Source organism: Lepidochelys olivacea, assembly GCF_965140295.1.
Source record: "Lepidochelys olivacea isolate rLepOli2 genome assembly, chromosome: 17".
Taxonomy (NCBI): Eukaryota; Metazoa; Chordata; order Testudines; family Cheloniidae; genus Lepidochelys; species Lepidochelys olivacea.
Window position 1 is genome coordinate 12281072 of NC_140427.1, and position 27443 is coordinate 12308514.

The following is a 27443-nucleotide window of genomic DNA, read 5'->3' on the forward strand; positions in this document are numbered from 1 at the left end:
TTCAGTCGCTGTTAATACTAGATCAGCTGCTTGCTACCAATGTTTAGAGAGGTGTGTCTGACACACTTTACAACCAAATAAAACATGGCATGTCTCTATCCTAAGGAGCCTACAATTTGATAACTATATTTACTGAAGGCCTAAGTCTGCAAACCTGCTCCCAAAAGTGAGGATTTGCAGGCTTGGGCCCCCTAATCAGTTACACTGAAATCCAGGAAATCTCTGAAAAGGAAAAAATTAACATGTTTCGTGTTGCAGAAATTGAATGCAAAATAATCTGGTCTTATAAGGAGGCTTGAAGTGCCACTGAACAATATGATTGCTCTTTTGTATGCATTGAGGACTGGCTCTGAAGTTGTTTTAGAAGGACATTAGAAAACCAGTGAGCCATCTATTTCAAAACTGCCATTTGCCGTTGACTCTGATATATACCACTTTTATTAATCTCTATTAAATGCTGGTCTCCTGTTCTCCCTTTTGAAGAATAGGTATTTGTGGAGCCGTAAAAATTAATATAAAGAAATCCAGCAGAGGTGTCCCTTAAAGGCTTCAGTTTTAGTGCAAGCTCGTGCACAACTAATTTTATATTTCATTATAAATTAGATCACATACTATTAACAAATTGAGAAAGCCGACAAGATGAAGAAGGCGTAAAAGTTGCCAGTGCAATATACATACATGTGTGTGGTGTAGAGCTGGTTTGAAAATTTTCAAAATTTGCAATGTTGATTTAAAAAAAACAAAAAACTTCCGACAAGGCTAAATTTAGCTGAAAGTGAATTCATTTTTTATAATGAGCTCTCATATTTCTTCTTTTTTAAAACAGATGTCCAAGAATATCTCATAATTGTAAAATAATAGTTACTTGCCACTAGCTAAATGCAAAAGACAAAGTCAGTGGCCACGTCTGAAACGGTGAAGGAGAGGAAGTCTGGTGCTGCACAATATTTGGCCTGTGACTGCTTCATGAATATATCTTCTCTATAATGCTATTAATCAGTGTATCTTGCAGAGCTCTGTACAAACCAGGTCACTATTATTATCCCTATTTTTACAGATGGGGAACCTGGGGCATACAAGCAGCATACCCCCACCATACAAGTAGCAGAGCCAGGAATAGAACCCAGGTTTGCTGGAGGACCTTGGGCAAGTCATTTCAGCTTTCCGTGCCTCAGTAGATTTGCATTTGGCTTTGATTTGGCAAAGCACCTAAGTTCATGCTTGTGTCCTATTGAAATCAATGGAGCGCGAGCCCTTTGAGTGGGGGCCTATGTGAATGAATCTGGGGTGATGCAAGGTATATGGCTAGTAAGAATCATACTGTAATGCCCCTACTGACCATGTTAATGGAGAAAATAGTGATGCTGTGCTGTGAGAAAGGGTCTGTATGTTCTGGCTCTAAAGACAGGTTTCCTTTCAGAGCATTTCAACAGGATAAAGACTTTGACTATTACTGTGAAATAGCAATCTAGAGCTTTCCAACTCAGAACACATTTTGCTGAGCAATAGTTGTGTATACATCTTTACTCTCCATCATGATTTTGGTCATTCAGGACAATGTTAAAACTCAGAACACCAAAGTGTTATCTGACAAGTTGGCAAAAGCGTGCCAAACCTCCATCCACTTCCGTAAAAGCTAGAAGGTTAGCAGTAACTGGGATGTGGCACCTTATATTTTTCAGATGTGCATAAAGGCTTTCAAATTGTTTCCACTGTGACACTAGCAACAGGATATCTGCATTATAAGCAACAGGATGCCCCCCAGCTTGAACTGTCAGTTTACGTATTCGGTTAATGGCTTTTCCTTATTCTTTTCCAGTTTGCTAGAAAAGCAAGAGCCCCAGCCTTGTTTATATTGGGCAATAATGTATTCTACAAGAGATGGGGCCTGAGCCAAACTCCCACTCCAAATGCCATTGAACTTTGGGCTGTTTGGTACCTGATCCAAAACTCTGACCAAACTATTTGGATTGGAAGAAAACTCTCTCCATCCAAATCCTTCTGAACTTTGGGAAAGTTCAGACCCAGATTGGAATGGTGTAGCTTGGGCTCATCTCTCTGATTGAATTGATCCAACACTTTTCAGCATGAAGGGGGTAGCAAAATATTTCACAATTGAAGTGCAACTAGGAAATCTCAGTGTGTGTTTCCTGTTTGAGGAATTCCCTTTGAAAACTGTGAGGGAAGTGGTGGGGGTAACTACAGTCAATAGCTCTTCTGTTTGTTGTCTTTCCCCCAACCCCCATGTGTTGGTTTGTTCAGTTTCAGGCCAAACTTAGGCTGATGCAACTGAGAGAAGCTCCTTGGAAATTAATGGAGTTGCATGTGTTTACACCAGCTTATCAACTGGCCCACTGTTCAGAACAACCAAACTTTAGAAAGTTGTTGTAGTGAGAGAATACTTGGTTATTGCCTGGTCTTTGCTATGCAGTTGGCAAAGGAGGGGCTCAGCCCTAGGCTTGTGATGTAATTATCTCTGCAAGGTATCTGGAAGTCCTGCTTCAGATGTTGGAACAAAATAGGCTGGATAAGATGAGAACGTGGCAGTGAGGGGGAGAAGATCTGTAACTCAACAAACTATGACCTGGACCATGTAAAATTCATTTGCTGAGTTCAGTCCATTGGACGAACAGATCTGGAACTGCCTGAACCACCTCAGCCTGGTAATTTTTTCGACAGTTGCACGCACATTTACGCGTGCTGGTTCTCTAGTGATTGCTCACAGTGTAGTTCTTATAAGGAAGAGAGTAATCCTGCTCCCATTGAAACCAACAGAAGTTTTGTCATTGACTTCAACAGGAATAGGAATGTGGCCAAAGGAGTGAAAATCCTGCAGGGATGGTGCATTTAGCAATCCATGTTAGCATCATGTTAGCATCATTGTCCTTTCTGGGCTGGCTCCTAACTCTGCAGTGAGAGGCCAGCCTCCTGTCCCTCTGTGTTGACTCAGTTGAGCAAGCTTGTGCATTGTACAGAAGGGGACTGCAGTGACGTAGTTGGGCCAGATTACTGTAGCTCCATTGACTTCAAGGGTGCCATGGTGATTGACCCCAGCCGAGGATCTGGCCTGGTATATTTAGCAAGTCCAGTGTTTAAGCTGCACATGCTTAAAAACTGTAGTTTCAACTACTATTTACATTTTAAAAAACTCTTGTTGCCAGTTTTCTGTAAAGTGGGGTGGGGAGGAGTGGGGGGAAGCAGGCAGCAGTTGCTGGCTTTAGAAGCCAACTGAGGAGAAGCAGGATGATCTGTGGGACAGTCTGAGCTATATCTATCTTAGGTACCCATATGGCTCCCATTATCATAGTATCGACACATCTTACCATATTTACCCTCACAACACCCCTGGGCAGTAGGACAGTGCTGTTTACCCCGTTGAGCCTCAGTTTCTCATCTCTACAGAGAGATTAAGTGACTTGGCCCAGGTCATACAGGATATCAGTGGCAGAGCAGGGAATTGAATTCAGTCTGAGTACTAGGCTACTATCCTTAGTAGTGGGTCATCTCCGTGTAGATGAAGGAGGAGCCTTGGTAGGGAGCACAACACTCATACAGAGAGCAGGTGTGATAGTCCCTACCATGCAAATAGTTGTAGCCTACTAAATATTATTACTATCCTTTGTACTGCAGAAGGACCCAGCGGCGTCAGTCACATCCTGAAGCCAATGACGTTGCTCTGGATTTACAGCCCTGTGACTGAGATCACAATGGGACCCAGTGTGTTGTTTTTTTTTCCTTTAAATTCTAAATATATTTCAGTTTTGAAAAAACTTTTCTGGGAATCTCTTTCCTGCTCTATCCTCCACTCAGCCAGAAGCACTGAACCAAAAGGAGTTTGACATATATTTTATTATAAATGGTCATCAATACAGAACCAAAGTCATTTTTATAAATATCTGTGAGGAACAGAAACAGATACAGGTAAAAAAACCATTCTTTAGCAAGAGCAATCTGCTTGCCTGGCAGTTGTTACGTTCTATTAGTTTGTTCGGGGGGGGTGGGACTTCAGTTTTTTTACATTCATTGCAAAAACAAAGCTGCTGATCTAGTGAACAGAAGCCAGAGGGTGGAATCTGATCTTTTTTTTTTTCCCCCACAAGTGTAAATTTGGAATAACACCACTGACGTTACTGTGGGTTAACTGAGATCAGAAATAGCCCAAGGTGTTCCAAAACTCCCAAATCATTTATACTCAGTGGCACCTTAGCAGGCCCCCTCAGCAGGGAGGCCGAGGAGGGAATGGATCATGGAGATCTCTCCTAGGGCTGGGGTGGAGGCACGTCGCTGCTGCCTGTGCTGCACCTGTTAAATAGGACTCCCGAGGACTCGCTGGTTTGTAAGCACTAAATTTATGAACACGTACATAAATGCGTACAAATAACAGCCCTGCTCCCCCCATGCCTCCTTAGCAAGGACTTAAGCCAGGACCTGCACAGGCCTCAACCAACCACTGGAGCAAAAGATTTTCAGGTTTGGCCCCCCCACTAGCACACGCTGGTGGAGTATGTTACACAGTAATAGCCCATATGGGGATTTGAGCTCAGACACTTGGGTTGTGTCCCTTGCCCCTAGCAGCTGATTCAGATAAAAGATAATAGCTTACTACTGCTGCAAGTGAAGTATGTAACTCCTTTAGCCCTGGGCTGTGGTTTCAATCCCCATATGGGCCACTGATTTTTAAAAACCCCCACCAGAGGCTGTCACGTTGCGCGCACACACATAACATAATAAGCACACCTGAGCACGGTGATATTGCAATGGTGGAAGTCAAATAACTTGTATTCACTAGAGCAGAGGCTGCCTTCCTTTGTAAAGTCTTGGTGTAAGCTGCCTTCTGTTTCTTGTGTGTTACACTGGGTAGAGGAGTAGAAAACATCATCTACATTCTCCTGTGTGGCTTAAACGGTGGTAGGAGAGAATGACTTTGAAGCAGAGGTGCTCTTACCATACAGAGCCATGTGTCCCAAGCTGACCAGAAGGAGACTTATAATTTAGCTTTCTTCAATCTTTTAACACAACTGTATTTAAAACAACTTATCACTAGCACCAGAATGACGATTTCTGCCTTTCCCTATATTTTACTGGCCCGTTGCTGTGATCAACACTATTTGGGGCCCTGCTTGGCAACAGTATAAGCAGGGACAAGGCTGAATGCAAGCACAGGGACGATAACGAGCTTCTGCGTGAACAATAGTGGCCACATTCTATTCTCAAAACACTGCTCTCCTTTTGTTGAGAAAACACTGGAGTCATCTCAGTATGGGGTTGTATTCAAGCTACCCTGGTGGGTTTATTCAAAGCGACGCAGGTGATTATACAGTGACTGCACATAGGTGAAAACACACATGGGATCTGGCTTGCGTCCCATCACCATCATGTCATCCACTTCTATCAGGCGGTCGCAGTGAGCCAGTTTCCTGCAGTAACACCAAAACAGATCCATCAAACAGGGTTATTGCCAACAATTTCCAGTATCCATTTGCTACCCCGATATCGGAATCACTTGGGCTTGTATCAAACAGTGGAATTTTCTATCAAAGAAATCTCTATAACACTGTAGTTAACACTGAAACAGTCAAGCTCATGTATTGCTTGAAGGCTGCCATTTTCTGTAAGCAGGGAACATTCGTGTTCCACGTCTCTCCTTTCTTCTCATGGTCTGATTCAAAGCTCAGTGGGATTTTTTTCTGTTGGTTTCAATAGACTTTAGATCAAGCCCTTAATGCTTTGCTGGATGCATCCCTATCTCTCATCATGCCACAGTACCCCTGCCTTGCCCTGGGCCTCAGCAAGCAGGGTCCCTCGGGTTTGCAAATCCTCTTCTCCCACTTGCAGGAGAAAGGAAGCCCAGGTCACTCCAGTTGTTCAGAGGAGAACCCAGGGCTGTTCTGTCAGCCAGTAGGGATGCTTGCAGGGGACAACAGGGGTAAGTGAAATGGCCAGGGAATTCATGAGGAAGGCCTGGATGTTTGTTTTAGGTGGGAGTGACCCAGGCAGCAGTCCTGGATAGTCATCAGGATCAGGGCTGACAGGCTAGGATCCAGGATGAGGCAGAAGAGCAGATGTCTGTTGAGGCCTGGGGTGACAGAAGGGCTGTGGAATGATGCACACTGGGCAGACAGAGGTTTGTCCAGTAGAACCCAAGTCATGTGGAAGGAAATGAGAGAGACCAGTCTTTCTCTGGTCTAAAAGAAAACACCAAGGTCGCAGTCAACAACAGCCAGGGGGAAGCCTACATTTCCACAGGCAGCTCTTCTCTAATAGGTTACTACTGAATTTTCAGAGTCTCTTGTGGTCTAGCCCACATTTATCTCGGCACACCATCTTGGCTATAAAAAAAAGCTGGGTTTGGGCCACAGGATGACTGGTCCCTTGGAGAGGGAGGGAGGGGTCCAGTGCACCTGGGACTGATTACCTGCTGCCCAACTGGGCTTAAGGGAAAGCACTTGGGCCTTATAAAGGGGCAGGCACCAGTAGGGGAAGGTTGACTACCCACGGATCTCTCTCAGCTCCGGCTGGGGAGACGGCTGTGGTAGAGGGTACAGAGCCCAGGAGCCCCTAAGGAATAAGGGGAGGGCTAGTGCGTGAGAAGGCTGAATTCCAGCTAGGAAGGACTGAGAGTGGCTGCTCAGTGAAGAGCCAACAGGGACAGCAGAAGAGCTCCAGGACTGGCTGTACATGCTAAAGCTGAGTATGAATGTGTGTGTGGTGGTGATGGACTTTATCTGAGGATTTTTTTTGTTTTGGAACTGTAAATATTATTGAACCAGCCCTAGGCTGGGATGGTGTTAACCATAAGGAAACCTAAGAGAGTCCTGAGAAAAGGGGAAGCCCAAACCAGGGCTGTACAGAGCCACCCTGTGACATGAGAGAGGCGTGTGGGAGGTAATGCATTCTATTATAGTTCATGTCAGAAATCAACCAGCTAAAAAATCTTGAGGCTTACTCACGGGATTGTTAATGAGCAGCAGGAGTAAGAAAGATTCTTCCCCTATCATTTTATTTATCTATGACTGACCTCGCTTGCAGTGAGCTCAAATACGGTGCATGGCCTTTATAGTGCGAGTTTTGCTTCATGGCAAACGGTGATTCCAGTTCTAATGAAGTTTTGATTTGAAAAACTTCACTCCGAGTGGGGCCTACTGTACATCAGTGTTACAGTGTTTGAAGCTACATCAAAAGCTGTAGGTGCCTGTAGCCGTGCATTGCTGCATCCTGTGATTATTTGGAAAGAGCATGCTGAACCTGACTGTGTATCCCATGGAGTGCTCTTATTGTTACCCGAGTTAAACTGCACAGCAGCTGAGTATGAGTCATGTTTACATTGGGTCAAGCAGCTTAAAATTTCCTTCCTTCTGTAATTGAACAAAATTATCAAATAGCTGAAAAATGCCCCTTTGTTATGAATTTAGCAAACCCTGGCTGGTCTCACTCACTGATCCGGTGTGCCAAAACACGCAGGATGACGCAACTGCGTGGTGTGATCCCTCAATCTGTTTTACAGAGCTTCGCCTAACAAGCAGGGCTGAGATTTTTCAGAAATGCACAGCACTAGCCCCTCTCTGCTACCACTGAAGTCAACTCTCATGGACATAACTAGGAGGAGACTTGCAAATCTCACTCCAGAAAACTAAACCACTTGCTGCATACTTTTGATCTTTCCAGCGGGGCGAGATTCGCATGCAGACCTCATCTAAATCGGGTATTAGGGTGGGATTTTCAAAGGGGTTTCAGAGTTCGTTGCCCAATTCCCGCTGAATGTCAATGAGAGTTGGATAACTAACTCCCTGAAGCGTCTGTAAACCTCGGTTTCTTTGTTATGATGGTTACTTGAAAAGTTCAGGTTTCAGAGTAACAGCCGTGTTAGTCTGTATTTGCAAAAAGAAAAGGCGGACTTGTGGCACCTTAGAGACTAACCAATTTATTTGAGCATGAGCTTTCGTGAGCTACAGCTCACTTCATGGATGCATGCCGTGGAAACTGCATAAAGTCTTATAAAGTCTGCTGCAGTTTCCACGGCATGCATCCATGAAGTGAGCTGTAGCTCACGAAAGCTCATGCTCAAATAAATTGGTTAGTCTCTAAGGTGCCACAAGTACTCCTTTTCTTTTTGAAAAGTTCAGTAGGAGTCACCTATGACTTGTATCATAAAAAGCTAGAAAGGATGTAGGTTCTTCTTCTCTGTCCAAATAGAGGATATAGAGCCCATTTTCCCAAAGAGTAGTGAAATAACACTGTAAGGCTGGTTATAAAATCATCCCACTGAGATGGCACACTTACATTGCAGCCATTACCTAATAAAGCTTCAGTATAATGTCAAACCCCTTAAGACCAGTAAATGTTTTTTTATGTAGAAAATGGCAGAACGGAATTTAGTGGAATGCTTTAAACTGTTAAAATGAGCCACTTTCCATAAACTCAGGTTTCAGAGTAGCAGCCGTGTTAGTCTGTATTCGCAAAAAGAAAAGGAGCACTTGTGGCACCTTAGAGACTAACCAATTTATTTGAGCATGAGCTTTCGTGATAAATTGGTTAGTCTCTAAGGTGCCACAAGTCCTCCTTTTCTTTTTCCATAAACTGTAGCACTTCAGAGCTTTCCTTGTGATTTGCTTTGAGTGCTGTTTGATTCTTGATTTTAACTTTGAACGCTCCCAATACATGTTGACGACTGGCCTAATGGAAAGATTAGCTTTTATAGCACGACCCAGAGTTTCAGACATCAGGTCCTTTATGAAGCTACAATGAGCTAGAGCACACTAGGGTTTTAACAAGAAGAGTGCTAATACTACATTCTCCATTAGGCCATCTGCTCCTTCATTAGCTTGGATTTGGTCTTTGACTAGGCCAAAGCTTTGTTGATGCTTACTCTTGGGAAGAAAGAGAGGAAACATCATCTGAAGTTCCCACTGGCCTGCAATAGAAGACACAGCTGCAGGAGTCTGGAGGGATATATCTGCAGACCTTTGCAGCTGGGAAACGCAATTAAATCGGCTCTGCCTTTAATAGCAAGTGAACCTGTACTCCATGTGACACTGGGAGAGTTCTGTGATCTATAATCAATAGTTCACCAGCTGGCATCCCTTGGTAGTTTTGCTTTTCTTGCTACCGTCTATGGAACAAAATAGTACTGAATATTTTTCAAGTCCTAGTTAAGAGACTTAGAGTATGTCTACATAGAGATAAAAGACCCACGGCATGGCTGCAGTTGGCCTGGGGTCAGCTGACTTGGGCTCAGGCTCCGGGGCTACAAATTGCTGCGTAGACCTTAGGGACCTTCCATCTTTGCAGGATCCCGCAGCTTGAGCTCCAGCCCAAGCCTGAACGTCTGCACAGCGGTTTTACGGAGCCCGAGCCCCGTGAGCTCAAGGCAGCTGGCCCGGGCCAGCCGTAGATTTTTTTACCCCTGTGTAGATGTACCCCAATATAGACAGACCTTAAGGGTATTTGTGCCAGTGTAGCTACACCAGTGCCAACGACTAGTGTAAATGTACTGCACTGATGAAATACTGGTGGCTTGTCTACACAGTGTGTTAGTCTGCATCTAGAGTGTTAAACATTAACTGGCCTGTGTGGAGCCCCTGGCGTGCACTAAAAGTTCCCTAGTGCATGTTAACATAGTACTGTTTGAAACAGGACTCAACACACACTAAGGAACTTTTAGTGTAGGTTAGCAGGGTGCACGTGGGCCAGTTAGCGTACAACATGCTGGTGTACACTACAATTCAAACCCCACTGAGGCGCACTAACGCATCGTGTAGACAAGCCCTGCTGCAGCTTACTCCAGTTTCAAACCACACTAAGTTGCACTGGTGCAGCACGTCTACACTGGGATTTGTGCCTGTCTAACTACACCCGTACAAATCACTCCCCAGCAGAGACGGGCCCTTAGACAAATGCGTGTGTTAACAACAGAGCCCTAGGCTGACATTTTAATTACTTTAATTGACAATGATAAGAGTGTACAGACATAACTTTCGTCCCTCCTAACAGTATTTCACAAAGCAAAATAAGTGTTGTTCTAAACAACAATGGTATTCCACTAAAACAAAAAAACCAAACGTGAGAGTCTGATAGTATGTTCCTTAGTCACCCAAAAGTCAGGAGAAATTCAGTTTAAGGAAAGTGTCGATTGCAGAAATGCAAGTACACAGAATCTTGCTGTGTATATATGCCAGCGGCATACTAGTTCTGTACATCCTGTAAACACGCATAGCAGGACCAGTAAAAGGCCTTTGGTACTGCATTCCACTTCCCTCGCTATTTCGTATGTTAACACCACAACTAGTGTCTGCCCAAAGACCACTCATATACAGCCTCTTGACCGATGCATGTTTTACCTTTGTTTCACCACTTAATTTTGTGTTTATTTCACGGATCAACATCATTTTACAGCTACAGAAGAATAAAGACAACGGCCGTGTCTTGCACATACTTTGCCATGATAGGCTTATTGAGAGGTGGGGGGGATAATCTCTCATTGCAAGTGTCCTTGCAATAGCCACCCTTGTTCCCTTTCAGGGGATGCCAAAAGGCAGTTGTCCTATCTGCCAAGTTAGAGTATTGTAAATGTGAGTTTGACTGATTAGGCACCATGGTATCATGACTCTTGGGACTGTTGTTTTGGTTCCTGGTTCCAAATCCTAAACTTTTCAACTCAAAGGCAAAGAATCCTTGACCTCGTAAGTTAAAGTTGGAGGGGCAGATCCCAGGCTGCTGTAAATCAGTGTAACGCTGTTAAAGTCAATGGAGCTAGACCAGTTTAGTCAAATCAATGGCATCCGCCAATTTACAGGATCTGGCTGAGAGTAATTTTTAAAGTGACCCAATTTTCTAACAATGGAATAATAACTTCTTTTAAATTCAGTTTGTATCTTCCAGTGCTTGTAAGTCACCCTGTATAACCCACCCTCCAGCTGTCTCAAGGAAAGTGCATGTATTCTGTTCTCTGCTACATTGAAATCCAATCGGCTGTCAACAGTTACGAGTCATATGGTCTGATCTGGTTACTTTGTCATAGTTACTACTAATCCATCTTAAGACCATTTCTGGTTTTTTCCAAATCTCAATTAATAAAATTTATAAGGTTTAAGAGCTTTCCAGATGGATATTTACATGGATTTAGAAAAGCCACCTGTCGGGAACATGCAGTAATTACTGTCAGCAGAATTTGTAAAAGCTATTTTAACTTATTTCCCTCAAAGGACTAGAGGGAAACAACATCCGATTAGATAACAGCCCAGGTTAATTTAAGCTACTGAATGGAACCTGAATGGAAGCTCTATGATGTGCAATAGAAAGGTCAAGTTAAGTCTTCTGAAAGTGTTAAAGTGAAAACCATGAATTTCCAGACCTAAATCAAGTGCATCAGAACTTCATGTTAGTGCACCTACCCACACTCTAAAGACACAGTCCTGCCTCCCACGGATGTCAGTAGCAAGACTGCTATGGATTGCTGTGGGAGCAGGACCCAGCTATTAGAAGCTACAGTGAAAAGTGCTTTATAGATACTCTGGTGCTAAGCGTTATGGGGGAGATTTTCAAATGGTACTGATGCTCCTAAATCCCTTGTGTATATAATAGCTCTGGTTGATAGAGAACTGGAGTTGGCAGGCAAGAATCTGAGTGCATGAATCCAAAGACAGACTGGGACACAGAGCCCTGGAGTTTCTTTGCAACAACTTATTGATTACCAGTCATCTGCTAAAAATGCCTCTTTTGATTCCTGAGCCTCCTGCTTCATGTGATGTCTTGTAAAGTCTTACTACCCTTTTCTGGCATAAGAAGGGTGAGCTTGTGATGGAGGGTATGAGAGAGAAATGATCACACTCTGTTGCCACACAGTCTTGTGAGACTTTAATTGGATGCACTTCACAGAGATCTAAAGTGATACTCACTCAGCCATGGTGAAAGCCAGCTCAAAGTTCCGCTTGCGGTTAGCTGGGTCAAGCGCATTATAATCGAAGGCTTCGGGGAAGAAAGAATGCACCAGGGCACAGAATGCCATCCCGTCATTCCAACTCGAGGAGAAGTTCTGTAGATCAAGGTGCTGTCAGAATGCAAACAGAGCTTTAGGGCCATGTACAGAGCTGGGAACTGCAGCCGTCTTCACTCACGGCTGTATTCTTGCCCTTCTCTTACTCACCAAAGGGAACATGCAGAGTACTTAGCAGATGCCTTATGTTTTTTTTCCTTGTTTGTACACCCATTACGTTATTTCAGCTAAGAGAATTGGCATCCTCAGCCCTTTTGCGAAAGTTAGCACAGGTGCAAAGCAGATGTTTAGTCTACTGGCCTGGTCCAAAGCCCAGTGAGGACAATGGAAACACTGCCATTAACTTCAGTGGGCATTGGATCAGCCTCTGTCTTTATCTACTCTTACTCGAGAGTATTACTTATACCTATGGAGTAGTCACTAACCGGAGGATGGTATTTTTCTGTGTAGTGCTTAGTGTCGTATAAAGACTAACCTGTACTTGCTTGCTTCACATTTAGGGTCAAATTAGTACTGACTTAGCCCTGTTAACTTTAAGGGAGTTGTCTGAAGGTAAATGAGGGGACACTTTGCCCCAGAGGGACTGCACACAGTGTAGGACAGTGCAGAAACTGGTCCATTTGCCGTTACAGCAAAGAGCCAGAGTCACTCTGGATTTGCACCCGTGTAACGAAATGGAACTGGGCTCTTTTGCTTCATGATGCTAGACTTTTCCCCACCCTACAAAAGTCAGACTGATGGTTTCATTATCTGTTGGGACATACCCTTGAGTTTAGTGTTCAACAACAATAATATTTTGTTTTCTCAGAATGGAACTGTAGCATGGGCATTCTTTTGTTCTTATAAATCTAGGAAATTGTCCCTTTCCCTCACAATTGCATTAGGCAATGCAGTTTAATGCTATGTAACATTAATGGAACCTCCCCCAGGTCAGATTCTCTTCGTTACACTGGAGCGATCCCATAGACACGAACATGCTGAAACTGGGAGAATTTAACCTCAAGCATTTAATATGATTAAACATCTCTAATTCCAATGGAGAGTAGTCTGGTCTACTGCATAACTAAGTTATCTTTGTCTCCAGGTAATAGTACTACTGAGTAATCTCCAGCCCTATCCACATCTCACTATATAGAATAAAGGAGGCACACACTGCCATTAGCAGAGAGTGCACAAACGTAAGATGGATCCTGTAAACGCAAACAATTCAGACCTCAATCCAGCAAAGCACCGAGGGCCAGATTTTTAAAGAAATTTAGGCATCTAACTCCTATGGCGAGTTGAGTGCCTAAATATTTTAAACAATCTAGCCCTTAAGCACTAACTTCAATGATGTGAGTAGTCTCATTCACTTCTAATGAACTAAGCAATACACACACCGTTTCTTGGGGTTTTTGGAGACCAGTGATAAATGTAACCCATGGTCTAGTGTATTTTAGATTCACTAGCTGTGGAACACACTTTTTGAGTACAGTTTCTCTAGAAATACTCAAAGAAGTTCCTGGAAAGAATTAAAATGGAAAGCAGTGACATCTTCTCACCTTGTATCCTATGGTTTTGGAGCGACACCAATCCAGTAGAATCTGCTTAATGCTGCTTGCACTGGCAACCCCAAAACTCTGTGACCGCTTCAGCTTTGCTTTGGACTCTCCTTTTCCTCTAGAAGAAGAAAAGGGAGAAAACCTTGACTAGAGGAGACTAATCCGAATGTCTTCACATCAGCTGCGTGCCCTGACATAGACGGTAAAGAACCTATAAACACAACCTTTCTTCTTCCACCCCTTGCCTATGTGAGGCATGCATAGGGGAAACCTGGTCCTAACCATGCTAAAGGGAAAACCCCTGTTGACGTCAAAAGAATCAGAATTTCACCTCTACCTTCTATTTACAGTATAAACATTGAGGCAAGGACCATGTCCTGTAAAGCACAGTACATATTGTTGGCTCTCAGATAACACTATAAGACCATGAAATCCATCTCCTTTTATGAGCCATCCAGAGGGAGGTTTTTACAACACTCCCTTCTGAACAACACCCACTGGGCCAGGGGAGTGAATATACAACAGCTTGAGCTCTGAATTTCCTGGCTTCTGTCCCTTTCAGATTGACCTCCTGACATTACCGGATCTTCATTCTTGGTTGGAGGTGTCCGCCAAGGGCTTGAGCCAGCACCCACTGGAAATTCTCCCACTGCCTTCAGTGGAGTTGGATCAGGCCCCAGCTTTCCTTTGCTCAAATTCCCAAATCTGGAGATCCCTCTGCTATAAGCTGTTAGCAGAATATTTTCCCATTACTGAGCCCCCTTTGGATGCAAGAGGGACTAAGGAGTGACATACTTCCCACTGTCCTGCTCAAATTTCTCAAAGAGCGCTTTCCTGGCCTGTGTTCCTGAAGTGCGTGGCAATGTCTGAGACCGCACCAGTTCTCGCCTCCTTTCCACTTGGCGATGTACAGTCGGAGGTGGGGAGCAGGATTTGGGTGTCACATCATAGTAACTGTCAATGGTATTGCTGAAAGAGAACACCAAAAACACTCTAAGAGAAACTATCCGGAACATTGGGTATCGCCACCAAGCACTGAGATCAGTAACAGCAAAACTTCAGCAGCCTAAACACATGGAATAAACATTTTCAAAAGCGTGTGAATAACTTAGCCATTTTCAAAAGTAACTTGGGTATTTCGGAACCTAAATCAAACTGAAAGGTCAGAGGACGTAGACTGCAAAAGGCCAGGTCTCCAAGGGTATTTAGATGCCTAACTCCCATTGAAATCAGTGGGAGTTAGGCGCTTAAATAAATATCTAGGCCTAAATTGCTTTTGAAAATGGGACTTAGCCATCTAAATCAGCCGTTGCAATTCTGAGCAGAGCAACTCCTAAATCCCTTTAAAAATCTAAGTGTTGGGCACGTAAGGTCTGAATCCTTATTAATTTGCAATGAGATTTAGGCATCTAGGGGCATAAGTCACATTTTTGGTACTTGGGCTCCTAAATCACTCATACCAAGCCCAATCCTCAGCTCCTGTAAGTCAGTGTCGCTCCACTGCCTCCAATGGACCCTGGCCAATTTACACCAGCAGGCCAGTTGGATTATATTATACAGGATTATCTATCACTTTGCACTTCTATTTGAGGTTCCCAAAGCACTTGACAAACATTAGTGATTTAAGCCACATATTACACATGTGAAGATGGGTGTGTTCCCACCATTTCCAACAGGGGGAAACTGAGGCACAAATGGGGGCACTGACTGGCTCAAGATCACACATTATCCACGACAGAGCTGTGAATCAAACGCAGATCTACTATTAAGCCCACGATGATCATTCTCCTATGACTTAGCCACCAAGGAGCGGGTGTAGCATCCTAACTTATTAGTTGTTCAAAAGAAATGTAAAACCCTGTGCAGGGAAATTTTCAGGGCAGATGCAAGCCCAGTTTAAGAGGTTTAGGTAACCTGTGCTCCCCTGTTTCCTGATGAGGTTTTGCATGCTGAGGTTTTGCATGCTGAGGATGCCTTGCTATTGCTGCAGTAATTGTGATACTGTGTAATCCTATACTAAACAACTGTGACTTTGAGTTAATCACAAAGGTGTGGTAGTCAGCCTTTTGGAGTGAAGGCAGAAAGTCATAGTGTGTTCTGCAAGGAGTTTAGAAACTTAAAGCTGCAAGCTAAGCTGCAGGCCAGTCAAACTAAGGATGTTTGATAGGGGTCATGCATTCAAGTGCCAAAAATAGACCCAAAATAACAACTTTTACACAGCTGAGTGCTTTAAAAGGAGCTTTCAGAGGCCCAGGCATGGCTATTAAAGGACATCTCTAAGCTTTTTCCATCCCATCTGTGCCTGTTCACGCTGGGATTAGAACAGGGCTAGCAACGTGGCAATTAATAGCAAGGTTCTGAACTTGGTGCGTTCTGACAGTGAGATTTGTATGACGGTGGAACACTCCGTGCGTGAAGACATAGGTCATTAGCCTAGCTAAAGCACAATAAAGTATACAGCAGGGAACAATCCTGCACTGGCTGGGGGAACCGGCTAGATCAAAGGTTATCACATTATCTTGGTAATTATATGGTCCCCTCGCTGAGCCCCTCACACAAAGTAATGGACTTATCTTTCCAACATGGCTGTGATGTAGGGAAATATTGTTACCCACATTTTACAGGGGGGGTGCTGAAGTACAGAGAGATTAAGGGTCCCAGGTCACACAGGGAGTCTATTGTAGCACCAGGAACTGAACCAAGATCTCCCAAGTCCCCATCCAGTGCCTGACCCACAAGCCCATCCGTCCCTTATCCTGTAATGCAGGGCAGGTAACCACATGCTATTCCCAACCTGCTCCTAACACAGTAACCCATTTCTGGGGTTTGCCTTTGCTGTTAATTTACGTTACAAACTAATCCCAGTCTAAGCATCATTGTGAGCTTGACAGTTCCTGAGAAAACCTGCAGGATCTCTCTCTGTTCCGGTCTCTAGTTCCTTCTGCCTCAGATTTCAGAGTAGCAGCCGTGTCTGTATCCGCAAAAAGAAAAGGAGTGCATGCATCCGATGAAGTGAGCTGTAGCTCACGAAAGCTTATGCTCATATAAATTTGTTAGTCTCTAAGGTGCCACAAGTCCTCCTTTTCTTTCTGCCTCAGAGACACTCAAACTCTTTTTTAGACCGAAGCCAGTAGGACCCACTTGGTCTGGCTGCCAGGGTGAGTCAACAGAAGACCTCTGCATTTAGACTATGTTGAACACACTCAGAAAAAGTCTCACTGAAACAATCAAGGAAAGATCCTACCTTTCACTAGCTTTGGTTCCACTAGTCAATCCATAGCTCATGGCTGACGTAGACTTTGTGACGGAAGTGCTTTTCTCTGTATAAACAGCAAGAAAAACAAGATGCATCAGTGTTGAAAGTATTTTCTCTCCTTCCCCCACATGTTTTCAATCTATTTCCTGACATGTGGCCACACATTTATTCTTACTCACAGCAATGAAAAGTTGCAGATTTCTCTATAAAAGACCTCTGCCAGTATGAGCTAATGATTTCCTGTGGAGAGATTCTCCCCGCTGTCCCAGGCACCACTATAGTCGCATACAGGGCAATAAACAGCTCCCCAGGGGCTATGGGACAATTCCCCTGGTGCAGACACTGGGCTGGGACACCGCAGGCAGACCTACACTGGCCCTCCCGCCAGTCCCAGAGTAGAGGGCATGCTGGAGATGGAGCCAGGGCATGTCAGGGCAGAGCATCAGGAAAAGGTACTATATCATAGGCTGCTGTGGTCACTCTGGCAAGTCATAAGCAGCTGTGGGGAGGCTGATATAATTTAAAGCAGCTGCTCCACAGGCTGCTTTAGTTCCACCAAGGGCCTTTCAGCCCCCCCGAGCAGCCCAGGTTCAGCAGGGTGCAAAGGTGGCTGACAGCAAAGCTTTGCCCCTGCCTCTCCCTGGGCTGCATCTTCTGTATCATGCCTCCTGGAGACACAACCCAGGGTCTCCGCCCTGTTCAGTACTTGTGCATGGGAATGAAGCACATGCTCACCCAGCATTAACACTAAGGGGCCGGTTCTCTTCTCCATCAGTTTCATATGCGTGTAGCTGCATCGACCTCATTGATTTATTCCCTGGTACTGGAAATGAAAAGGCAATTGGGCCCTAGGTTTTCAAGTGTAAACTTAATCGCCCTTTGAAAACTGAATGTAAAGATTCTTCATCTCAGGCTTAATCCTTAGACGATAAAGGGACAAGTTTTCCTGTGCTCCTCTGCCCACAGCTGGTCTGGATCCTCAACGTGCAAGCCTGTGGGAGACCCTTGTGCTAAGAAGTAATGTGTTTTCTAGGCTGTGTCGTTCTGCATCCCTGCAGAACTGACTATGCAAATCGGTTCCAAATGGCATTGCTGTCTACAGAGAGTAACAGCTTTGTGATGTGGACTAACAGCATTCTAGGATAGAGTTCAAGTCATTTGTTTCGACGTGAATTGAGAGGCTGAGGCATTTTGTCCTTTTACACATTCGTGACTTGAAGAAGGGGTGAGATGTTGAAAAGAAACGTTTTCAAACCCTGCTACTCATCTCCAGTGAATTTGCTTTGCCATGGTGGTACCAGCAATTTCAGTCTCCCATGTTGTGTGGCTGCTGTACCAAAGCAGCTCTGTTTAGCAGCCTTCCTGATATGTACCAGGGTTTGATCTGCCTTCATTTGTATACCACCCATGTTAAAGTCTTTTTCCACCAGCTCTACAGGCTGCAGCTTCACACAGCCCTTACTCCCTCCATGTTCCCCACAGCGGAGGTATCTGGTCATTCTCTCCTCTAGAAAATCAAGTTTGCCCCAATATACAGCAAAGAACGCAAAATCAGTCTGATCTGGTAGCACCATGGCCTCAGTGCTAGACAAACCATTCGAAGGCTAAGAGAATAAATTCCCTTCTGGGAGTGTGATTTATGAAGTGTTTGTGGTAAGGACAAAGAGTATTGTGGAAAATCCAAAATAAACTGAAGGCTTTTCTTTGCTCTGGCTGGATCATCCAAACCCCAGTGGCAAACTACTCCAAGGGCATGTCTACACAGCAAAAGGTGTGTACAGGCTAGCCTACCAGAGCTCTTTTGAATCCAGCTAGCACAGGTGAACAATAGCAGTGAAGACAGTATAGCACGGGATTCAGCGCAAGTAGTTCAAGACTGGCACAGACCCTGGGTATGTACTTGGCATGCTAGCCAGCTCTGAAGCCCACGCGGCACTATCTTCACTGCTGTTACCTGCACTAGCTGGATTCAAGAGAACAGCTTTTGCTGTGTAGACATGCCCTGAGTCTGAATGGACCATTGCCCTCTGCTAAGAATTCATTTATTAACTCTCACTGAAGTCAATGGAAAGACTCTCCTTGACTTCAATGGGGCTAAATTGGACCTCTGCATGCAGCCTTGTAACGCTCTTAGTGTTACTACATACTGATGTAATGTAACCATCCAATTAAAGATTAGTGGATAGACAAATCCTACTCAGCAGAGATGGGACCAGATCTGAACCCCCAAGCACTGCAGCATTGGCTACCCTGTACTATTTAGCATAATAATGTGAGTTTTGGATATACCTTCCATGCTGAAGGGCAGAGAAAATAACACCCACCTGCAGCTATGGAGGTGCCCATTGTTCTCACAGAACTTGAATTCCAGGTCTTCACAGCAGTCACTGAAAAGCAAAGAAGACAGAGGAGGGGTTTGCTTGTTTCTTTGTTTTAATAAAAGGGCAGGTAGAGAGGAGGGATTTTTTTTTTTATTTGGACACAATTTCTCTCGTTGGCAATGAGGCTGGACTTTCCTTTCACAAATAAGGAGTTCAGTGACGTTCCATCAGTGTCAGACTGGTGCATTAGGAGAATCAGGTCCATAGCCCCTACCCCACTCCTATTTTCCAGCCCACTCTAGTCAGGATTCCTTTGTTTTATTCCAGGCTGCATTTCTCACTCCTCTTTGAAATCTCAGGCAGGTCACTTGAACTTTCTGCACCTGAGTTTCCTCATCTGTAAAACAGGCACAACAAGACTTTCCTCACGGGGAAGTTGTGAGCAAACCACTATGGGCTTGATCCCAAAACTACTGCAGTCAATGGAAAGACTTTCATTGTCTTCAGTGGGCTTTGGATCAGGTCCTATCTAACCCCAATGGGAGCAACGTCTATGTAAAATCTGCAATGTGTGACTTAGACTCAGATAAACTGGACTATAAACATCACAGCCACTAACCTTTGCATGAAGTGCAGTTCAGAAAAGAACACTGAATAGTGTGAACAAGAATCAAATTATATGAGCTTTTTTTTTGTTGTGTTTTTTTTTTAAATCAGAGCTGGCTTCAGTGAGCAAATTATTTTCATATCTAGAACTTTCTTTTACCTGATTGGCTGGAAGTTTTTATCACAGCCTCATTCTGGCTCCTGCTCTGCCCTATCAGGCCACTGGTAGCATTACTAGTTCCTGATAAGGTGGAGGTTTCTCCTGAAAACTTCTCTGATACTCTTGTTATTGCAGTAACTGGAAGGTGGGGCATCCGTAAGGTTACTGCAGGGGCATGTGCCTCGGGGGACGAGTTTGACATCTGAAGGGAAGAGGTCACTTCCTGTGAGACTTTTGCCTGACCTAGGGTATTAAAGGAAACAAGTAGAGAGAAATACTTTTATTGACAGATATCTTTAATAATACACAACAATATCTATTCACCATGGCTTTATTTAATTTTATTTTAGGAAAGACTGGAATAACAATCAAATTTTCCCCTAGCAGATTATGTCATTTATTTCACAGACTCAGATATAAATTAGAAGTAACTGATCATATTCTACTCTTTAAAATTCTTAATTAGAGAAGCTTCTTCAGACGACTAATCCACTTGTGTTTTCTTTTAGGGCCACTAAGTCTAGTGCCTACTGCTGGGGATTAGGAAGCAGGACTCCTTTATTCTTTCTTGGTTCACTTAAACCATCCGTGCCTCAGTTTCCTCTTCTGAGAAAGAGAGATAATAAGACCTTTCCCACAGACAGGTGGTGAGAGTTAATTAATAGTTTTCAAAGTCCTTTGAAATGTATGGACAGGAAGGCATTCAGAATACAAAGTCCTGTTATAGTAATTGGAAGTCATGCTGATGATGGGTCTTAAGCATGTGCCTAAGGGATTGCAGAACCAGGGCCGAACAAGTTAACGGGGCTAATTATGGTAATAAAACCAAGCATATACCTAAGTTTTCAGGGTCAGGGCCTTAGTACAGTATCCATGCAGAGCAACTTCCAGAGGAAGACACTGGCTACATTAGAGAGTTACTCAGACCCTGACAGACTTGAGCTCTTGACCAGCAGCAATATTTTGCATTCACAGTTGATCTTGAAAAGACTAATTTTGAGCACTTCTCTCCTCTTACCTGACAAAGACTGGTGTCCGTTTTCAACTATGGCTGAATTAGAAACTCTTCTAGTCTCAGGTTCGTTGTGGTCATCCAGGTCCACGCTCTGCCAAAACATGACACGCAACACTTGAACGATGTTCTGGCTTTCTAATTATTAATGGTAGTCACTGTCATAGCATCCAGAGGCCCCAGCTGAGATCAGGTCCCATTGTGATAGTCTCCAGGCAAAAGAGTGGGAGACAGCCCCTACCCCAAAAAGCCAAATTATTCAGGAGCACAGTGTGGAAAGGAGGGGTTTCTGATGCTTAATTTTTGCCAGGGCTGAGCCCCAGCGCCTCTGGGTTTGGCAGTTCAGAGCCCCGACTACTCTGGGCTTGCTGCCTCAGTTATAAATGTAAAAAAATTGTTTGAGCCCTGGCACCCCTTTCATGACAAATTACGCACGGGGGGTTTCCCGTCCTATGGCACATAGAGGATACACTACGCTCAGGTGGGGGACTTTCTGTAATCACAGGGGGCATCACACAAAAGACTAATTTCTGCCTTTTCCACCCTCTGTTACTTTAATACCTTGGAAGTTCTGGTGCTCCTTCCCCCTCCCCCCACCCCCCAACCTTACAGAGTTGTGTTGCAACTTAAAACAAAGCCCTCTGCTATACAGAAAAGACGGGCAGCTAATATTAAAAGCTGACATGCTTTTAATATTAGCAAATACCACTGCCATCCACTTGTAGGGAACTGTAGGTGAGCACATCTGCTGTTAATTTAACACAGTGTGGAAAATGAAGCCTGATCATGCTCCAAGTGAAGTCAATGACAAAACTCCCGTTGATTTCTTTGGGAGCAGAAAGAAGCAGGATCAAAATCAGTGCTGTCTACTTTAGATCAGTGGTATGCACACCACGGGTGAAATCCTGGCTCCACTGAAATCAATGGCACAACTCCAATGGACTTGAAGAGTGCCAAGATCTCACCCCAGGACAAGAGACGTGCAGTCTGTACCTTTCAGTGAACTGAGTGTGATCTTTTTCACAGATGCACATACCAGTCATGCGTCACAGTTCTTCTGCACAAAGTTAATTTATTCTGCTTTATAGCCAACTTTGTCATGTCTTCAAATGATTCTGCACTGTCTTTGACACAATATCTCCATCCTGCAAAAGCTACAGCATGTGCATATCTCTACACATGTGGGTAGTTCTGTTGAAGCCAGTCTGACTATTCACATGTGTAAAGTTAAGCCTTTGTAGGATCAGGGCCTAAAAGAGGTGCTGGGTGTTTAGGGTGCTCAGCACCTCACAAGATCAGACCCAGGATTTGCATGCACATTATGAAAATCAATGCAGAAACAGAGTGAGGGCCCAAGTCTGCAAGCACTGATGCAGATGTAAAACTTCACTGAATTGAATAGCCCCATCCACTTAAACAGGTCTACTCCTGTGAGTAAAGTTAGTCACACACATCAGGACTGACTGCAGGAGTGAGGTCCAAGTTATTACAGCAGTATCCCAGTAAATCTATTCCCCCTCCTGTACAGGTTGGGCAAAATAAAAGACAACTTTTTCTCCACACAGACAATCCAGTTGCTGAGCCTAACTTATTGTAAGTTTAAATCCTAACCTAGTATTTTTACCTTAGGAATGATTTAATGGCCTTTGTGTACAGCGGTGGTATAATTTATGACCCGTAAAAGTTTTCCACTGGGACAAGCTGTGGAGTAAAGCCCATAACTCTTCTCAACATTAACTTGAAGAGTCCCTTATGTTTACACATGAATCTTCTTTATACAACATGTACAGGACATTGCATAAAACTGCTTAATGTTCTACACAAGTTCTTTCGACTTAAGGCAGATAAAATGACAGTCATTACAATTAGATGACATATGGAAAGAGTATTAGGGGAAAAGTAAATATCACAGCACTTTATGACTCAGTTACAATTTATAACTTTTGAAATGTTGTTTTTGGAAAACTACACTACTTTTAGATGTTTGCTAATTTAATTCCAGGCAAATCAGCCAAGAATGTTTTGGTTTTGTCATCCAACAGAAAGTACACAATTTTTGGTTGCAAGGGACCAAAAAAAGATTTTTTTCGCAGTCACATGATTATTTTGATTAAAAAATGTTTGTGGTATTTATACCTGTTCATGGGAAACTGCGAGTTCCCTAAGTTAAAGTCCATGGGAAAGTTTGATGTCACTGTAAATAGACTTTACACCAGACTGGCCCAAAAGTTTAAAAAAAAATCTGCAACACATCCGTGTGTTTACTCAATCTAAGCAAATTATGAAAGAAAACAAAGCAGTCAGTTGTGCAAGTGGGTTGTCACATTAGATGCAACAGTTTATATGTCAATTTCTCTCTCCCTGGATTCAGAGTGCAGGATTAAACAAAGCAAAACAAAAAATCCCACCAGACGCAGGGTTGCACACTCACATCATTTTATCCCAACCCTCACAATATTTGGTGTTTATCTTAAAGCCTCAGCTCCTGGAGGCAGGTGATTTTATGAGTCTCTGTTTTCATTTTCTTTTTAAATGGAAATTTCTAACCGTTATGGTTATGGAGAAAAGCCTGAAAATGTGAACTGAGCGTGACCTAAAGATGCAGAAATCTGGAGGCAAAGAAAAATAACGCCTTATTATTATTATTTTTTTTTTTAAAAAAATCATAATTAAGCCAATGATGATTTTAGAGCCTGATTCATAACTTGTGAACTCTTGAAGTTGGCAAAAATGCAGAAGGACATACTCTATTCCCAGTTACACCAGTGTAAATCTGGAGCAACACAGTGGATTGAATGGTGTTCCCAGAATTTACCCCCAGTGTTACTGAGAGCAGAGTTTAGCCCAACATGTAGGGCTTTATTGTTTACACTTGTGACAGCGTGTGGGGTAAGTGTAGCTATGTATCACAGTGAAAAGCCAGCTGCATCCACACTGTGGTGTGTAGCTACACGTGGCAGTGAAAGGATCTGGCAGGGCAGAGGGCAGCAGGACACTACACTGCTAAAAATAGCGTAGACGTAGGTGGGACTGCTTGCACGTATAGAGAGAGCCATGTAGGATATATATACAACTAAGCCTCGGGTGTGTCTGTATTCTACTTGTCTAAGCAGTGCCTCACCATCGACACTGCTATTTATGTCTGTGCTAGCTGGGTGTGCAGTATCTGTATGCTACACTCCTCTGTAAATGTAGACATAGCCTAGAATGCTGTTAACTTATACGTCATTAGCCAGATCCTCAGCCAGTGTAAATCAGCATAGCCCCATAACACTTGATTAAACTACACACATTCACAGCAGCTGAGGATCTGGACCCATAAGTTATAAACAAACACATTTTACCTCTGTTGCTATTAGAATTTTAAAAATCCAAATTACCTGCCACTAGTTACTCACTTCTTGTGATTCACACAAAACTTTAGAGAAGCCAGCCTATCCTGACCTCAGTGGTACTACTCATCATGTTAAAGTTAAGCTCACGCTGAAGTATTTAGCCCGTTTGGGCCTGTGCAGAATTGAAGCGTAAGGCTCATTTTAAAATGAAAAGGGCCAGGTTGTAACATAAATGGGGACACCTCTGACTTGTGTTCTGTCCATTAGCCAAGCTTTCTGCTTTGGCTTTTGCTATACAGTAAGTTACTTCACACAGATGTTAGTCATGTTGCTTTATCCACTACTGGAAGACACTCAAATACTATGGTAATGAGGGTGGTATAAGCTCCCTCTGCAGCAGTGATCAGTTCCCTCTGCAGCAGTGCTCAGCACTCCCATTGGATGAGGCGCTCCCGCTCAGGCGGTGCTCAGCACTCCCATTGGATGAGGCGCTCCCGCTCAGGCGGTGCTCAGCACTCCCATTGGATGAGGCGCTCCCGCTCAGGCGGTGCTCAGCACTCTCATTGGATGAGGCGCTCCCGCTCAGGCGGTGCTCAGCACTCTCATTGGATGAGGCGCTCCCGCTCAGGCGGTGCTCAGCACTCTCATTGGATGAGGCGCTCCCGCTCAGGCGGTGCTCAGCACTCTCATTGGATGAGGCGCTCCCGCTCAGGCGGTGCTCAGCACTCCCATTGGATGAGGCGCTCCCGCTCAGGCGGTGCTCAGCACTCCCATTGGATGAGGCGCTCCCGCTCAGGCGGTGCTCAGCACTCCCATTGGATGAGGCGCTCCCGCTCAGGCGGTGCTCAGCACTCCCATTGGATGAGGCGCTCCCGCTCAGGCGGTGCTCAGCACTCCCATTGGATGAGGCGCTCCCGCTCAGGCGGTGCTCAGCACTCCCATTGGATGAGGCGCTCCCGCTCAGGCGGTGCTCAGCACTCTCATTGGATGAGGCGCTCCCGCTCAGGCGGTGCTCAGCACTCTCATTGGATGAGGCGCTCCCGCTCAGGCGGTGCTCAGCACTCTCATTGGATGAGGCGCTCCCGCTCAGGCGGTGCTCAGCACTCTCATTGGATGAGGCGCTCCCGCTCAGGCGGTGCTCAGCACTCTCATTGGATGAGGCGCTCCCGCTCAGGCGGTGCTCAGCACTCTCATTGGATGAGGCGCTCCCGCTCAGGCGGTGCTCAGCACTCTCATTGGATGAGGTGCTCCCGCTCAGGCGGTGCTCAGCACTCCCATTGGTAGGGGTGCTGGAACAATCTGTGTAGTGGGGGGTGCTGAGAACCACTGAACCAAACTGTAAACCCTGTGTATGATGGAAACCATTTCAAACCAGGGGGTGCACCCATAGTTCTAGCACCTATGCCCATTGGATGAGGTGCTTCCCTCTAGGCAGTGTTCAGCGTTCCTATTGGATGAGCTGCTCCCGCTCAGGCAGTGCTCAGCACTCCCATTGGATGAGGTGCTCCCTCTCCATATCATGCAGTAGCAAGCCCCATGGTCCAAATGTGCTCTTATCCACTAAAATCCATTGTAAGCATGGAACCGGAAGTGAGTGGAGCATCTTCACCTTGAGGACCGGAGTGTTTTACCAAGGCTCTGTGCGCTGATGTCTAAAGAGCATGCAGCCCTCCACCCATTACTGACTTAGGCCCTGGTCCAGCAAAGCACTTAAGCAATGTGCTTAACTTTAATGGAACTGCTCACAAGTTTGAAGTTAATGATGTGATAAGTGTAAACAGTCAGTCCACCGGCCCAGTTCAGCTTTCAATTACTGGTGTAAAACTGGAGCAACATAACTTTAGGGAAGTTACTCCCCATTTGCGCTGCTGTGGGGAACAACATTTGTTTCCTGGGGGTTGCCCAGAGACAGCATTCTCTAGCCTCCCCTGAGGGCAGGGATTGCACTTGTTCTTGGTCCTAGAGAGGGGTGAGAGGAAGGGCTATCGCACTCTGGCACCAGCCAGAGACAGTCTGACCCTAAATAATGGCCCATCTATTCAAATTTCAACAGGGCGTAAAGTGGACTCCACACATGGTTCCCATCTGCACAAGTCACAATTAGCATGTGGGCCCAATCATCTTTGGCATAGCTCCATTGATTTCAGAAGTCACGTCAGTGCTGATGGTGGCGCATAGTCGGTAACGAGTCGGAGGTCCCATGTTTTGATCATGCAGTGAGCAGGGATGTAACATGGGGGTCAGGCTATGCCCTGGTGTTCTGATTTGCTGCCTTTACACTTTGGCCGGGTTGTTTGCCTCCTCTCTGTTGTGCTGAGGCAGCATGCAGTCAGGGTTCAAGATCAAACTTCGCTCCATAGCCCTGCAGAGCAGCTTATCATTGATGACAGCCTCCTCCTGAATGCTGAGCTGCTGTTGCTAGGTTTGGGTGGGATTTTCACACATGCTCAGTACTGGCCTCATTCTGCTCCCATTGAAATTAGTGGTAAAGCTCTGATCAGCTTCAATGGAAGCAAAGGGAAATAAGTGTGGCGCGCTTCTGAAAATCCCATCCTTTCATAATAGATGTTTGTAAAAACCACTGACTTTTTTTTTTTAAGGAAAACCCACAAAGAATTCCACAAGCTTTACAAACAGACACAAAAAAGGTAGCTCAGTTCTTGATCCTTCTCCCCTTGATAATGTCAATTTACAAACTGTAGGGAATCATTTTCTCATCTGACAAAATATTTCCATGACTGGTTTGCCACAGATGAGGCAAGCAGAATAAGAGTTACAGAAACACCCCCATGATGCTGTATGTGCAAGATAAATAACAGCAAACCTCCACTGAAACAGAAAGTGCAGCTAACCCAAGTGTTCCTGTATAGCATGCTCATTGCTCTGGCATGCACAGAAACGGATGCCTCCGACAGTAGACACACTCACTTTCTCCGGTTTGCAACAATTCAAACACAGTTTAGTTAGGGAAAGGTGAAATCCTGCTCCCATTAAAGTCAACAGTGAAATTCCTGTTGGCGTCACTGGGACTGGAATTTAACCCACTTTGTACAAAGTGGCCGGATTGACTTTTTTTTTTTTTTTTTTAATGCCAAAGGACACTCTGCTGCCACTGTTCTCTGTACAGAACTCACAGTGACTTTGATGGGAGCTACTGGCCCTTGGCTGGTAAATGTGGAGAATGGATTTTTCATTGTTGGTTAGAGTTGTTCAGGGGGGT

The 27443-nt window shown here is 44.6% G+C and overlaps 1 protein-coding gene across 1 annotated transcript in view; it reads right to left on the reverse strand.

The window, feature by feature from the left end:
• Window positions 1–3830: 3830 nt before the first annotated feature.
• The window catches only part of SMTNL2 (smoothelin like 2), a 44383-nt gene continuing 20770 nt past the window's right edge, over window positions 3831–27443 (reverse strand). Inside the window, exons 2-9 of the mRNA XM_084650600.1 lie at window positions 20895–20982; window positions 19877–20119; window positions 19114–19176; window positions 16778–16853; window positions 14329–14502; window positions 13534–13651; window positions 11895–12046; window positions 3831–5417 (exon numbers count right to left, since the gene is read on the reverse strand). Of these exons, the coding sequence (XP_084506726.1) occupies window positions 5291–5417; window positions 11895–12046; window positions 13534–13651; window positions 14329–14502; window positions 16778–16853; window positions 19114–19176; window positions 19877–20119; window positions 20895–20982 (1041 nt within the window). The 3' untranslated portion in view covers window positions 3831–5290. The remainder of the gene's footprint in view (window positions 5418–11894; window positions 12047–13533; window positions 13652–14328; window positions 14503–16777; window positions 16854–19113; window positions 19177–19876; window positions 20120–20894; window positions 20983–27443) is intronic.